At 46.2% G+C, this 1,852-nt stretch overlaps 1 protein-coding gene across 1 annotated transcript; it reads right to left on the bottom strand.

Annotated features, from left to right (window-relative positions):
• Positions 1-275: 275 nt before the first annotated feature.
• On the bottom strand, positions 276-1,203 carry selenbp1 (selenium binding protein 1). Its single transcript, XM_010775384.1, has 2 exons — positions 998-1,203; positions 276-494 (listed from the first exon to the last, which is right to left on the bottom strand). The coding sequence occupies exons 1-2, from the start codon at positions 1,065-1,067 to the stop codon at positions 292-294; spliced, it is 273 nt and encodes a 90-aa protein (XP_010773686.1). The 5' UTR covers positions 1,068-1,203; the 3' UTR covers positions 276-291.
• Between the last annotated feature and the right edge of the window lie 649 nt (positions 1,204-1,852).

Below are 1,852 nucleotides of genomic sequence, written 5' to 3'. Positions count from 1 at the left end.
GTACTGACTCAAGTCTGACTGAGGTCTAGAACCCTGTGGTACTGACTCAAGTCTCACTGAGATCTAGAACCCTGTGGTACTGACTCAAGTTTGACTGGGATCTAGAACCCTGTGGTACTGATTCAAGTCTTACTGAGGTCTAGAACCCTGTGGTACTGACTCAAGTCTGATTGAGATCTAGAACCCTGTGGTACTGATTCAAGTCTTACTGAGATCCAGAACCCTATGGTACTGACTCAAGTCTTACTGAGATCCAGAACCCTGTGGTACTGATTCAAGTCTGACTGGGATCTAGAACCCTGTGGTACTGACAGGTGTTTTGTAGAACCTGAAGACGGATCCCTTCAGAGCACATCCCACGTAGCCCTCGGTGGCGTCTGGGTCGTGGAGGAACCGGACCTCCAGGGGGATCGCCCCGTCTTCCCCAAGGTCCAGCGTTTGCAGCTTCCTGTGGCTGGTCCAGTCCCAGATGTGGAGCGAGCTGCCGTACAGTCCTGAGAACCACAACAAGGAAGTCCTTTGAGCGAGGCTCTGGTTCTGTCCAGAGGGGAACACTGAACTGGAAGTCTAGCAGAACTCTGTTTGTTACAGACTAGGAAACAGATCCATATAAGTATATATATAATATCCTGCTTTATAGTGTGTTACTGCACATTTGTAATTCAACATGTATTTTTTCTTCTTTTTTTTCTAATGCCATTTTATTTCTATAGAGATGTTTACATTTTGGATAGTTTATTTCTAGTCTTCAAATTTTTAATGTACAATTCCATGTCTTTTTATGCTCCCAAATTGGGATCATTAAAGTACTTCTTATGTTATCTTACCAACTGGAAGTGTACTGGAAAAGGAACTCAGGACCCAGACGCACTAATTGGATTCTTAGTTGGGTCCGATCAAAGCACCCTGTGCTGCTGACAGGTCTCAGGAACCGCGGTTACACACAGAGCCGATGCCACCAGAGGACCATGTGCTCTGCAACCTGCTGCTGACTCACCCTCCTTGACGTGGTCCGGGTTGAACCCATTGGCCAGAGCTTTGGGCGCCCCCCACTCGGTGCTGATCATCACGTTGTGTCGCGGCTGGTACCAGAAGTCGTATCCAAATGGTGCCGCTTCCCCCGGGTGCTCCCAGTTCCCGACCACCTCGAACGTCTCACCGTCCAGCAGCACGAAGCCCCCTGAGAGGAGGACAGGTAAAAACAGAACAGGGTCTTCCAGATGTAAAAGTGTTTGAAAGAGATGTAGATAAAGAGCCTACAGTCTCCGGCAGATAGGAGACACAGAGATCTCTGAGGGGTTATCTATTGTTATAGCAGATCTTTTTTTTATTTTACCTTTATTTAACCAGGATAGGTCTCATTGAGATTAAAAATCTCTTTTTCAAAAGAGTCCTGGCCCAAGAATGGTAACAGACACAGTTTCAGACAGTTTTACAGTTACAAACAATTAAAAAACACAATCACAACGCAGTCATACACCAAGTTTAGCCAAAGCATTCACAGACACAGCGGCCTGCTTTGAGGTCAGTTAAAGTAGCTTTGAGTGTTTATAATGAGACCAGCTCTCTGAGTTTCAGCTCAGTTTGAAGCAGGTTCCAAGCTTGAGGGGCAGCGTAACTGAACTCCCTCTTCCCAAGTTCAGTACGGACCTTTGGTTCAGTTAAAAGGAAAAAGTTCTCGGAGCGAAGCCGATAGGATCTTGTGCATTTTCTATTTATGTACATCCTTAGATAAGGGGGAAGAGCACCAAGAATAGCCTTATATATAAGGATGTGCCAATGTTTCAGTCTACGCGTGGTCAGGGAAGACCATCCAACACGAGTGTATAGATTGCAGTGGTGCGTCAAGGAT

Source organism: Notothenia coriiceps, unplaced genomic scaffold, assembly GCF_000735185.1.
Source record: "Notothenia coriiceps isolate Sejong01 unplaced genomic scaffold, NC01 NC01_scaffold00015715, whole genome shotgun sequence".
Classification (NCBI taxonomy): domain Eukaryota; kingdom Metazoa; phylum Chordata; class Actinopteri; order Perciformes; family Nototheniidae; genus Notothenia; species Notothenia coriiceps.
Note: the sequence above shows the minus strand (reverse complement) of the source record. Positions and strands in the feature narration are given on the sequence as shown.

Bases quoted from the DNA above. Each gene is read 5' to 3' on its own strand.
- selenbp1 (XM_010775384.1), bottom strand. From the start codon at position 1,067: ATGATCAGCACCGAGTGGGGGGCGCCCAAAGCTCTGGCCAATGGGTTC. The intron at 495-997 runs GTGAGTCAGCAG...TGTGGTTCTCAG, and splicing joins CCCGGACCACGTCAAGGAGG to GACTGTACGGCAGCTCGCTC.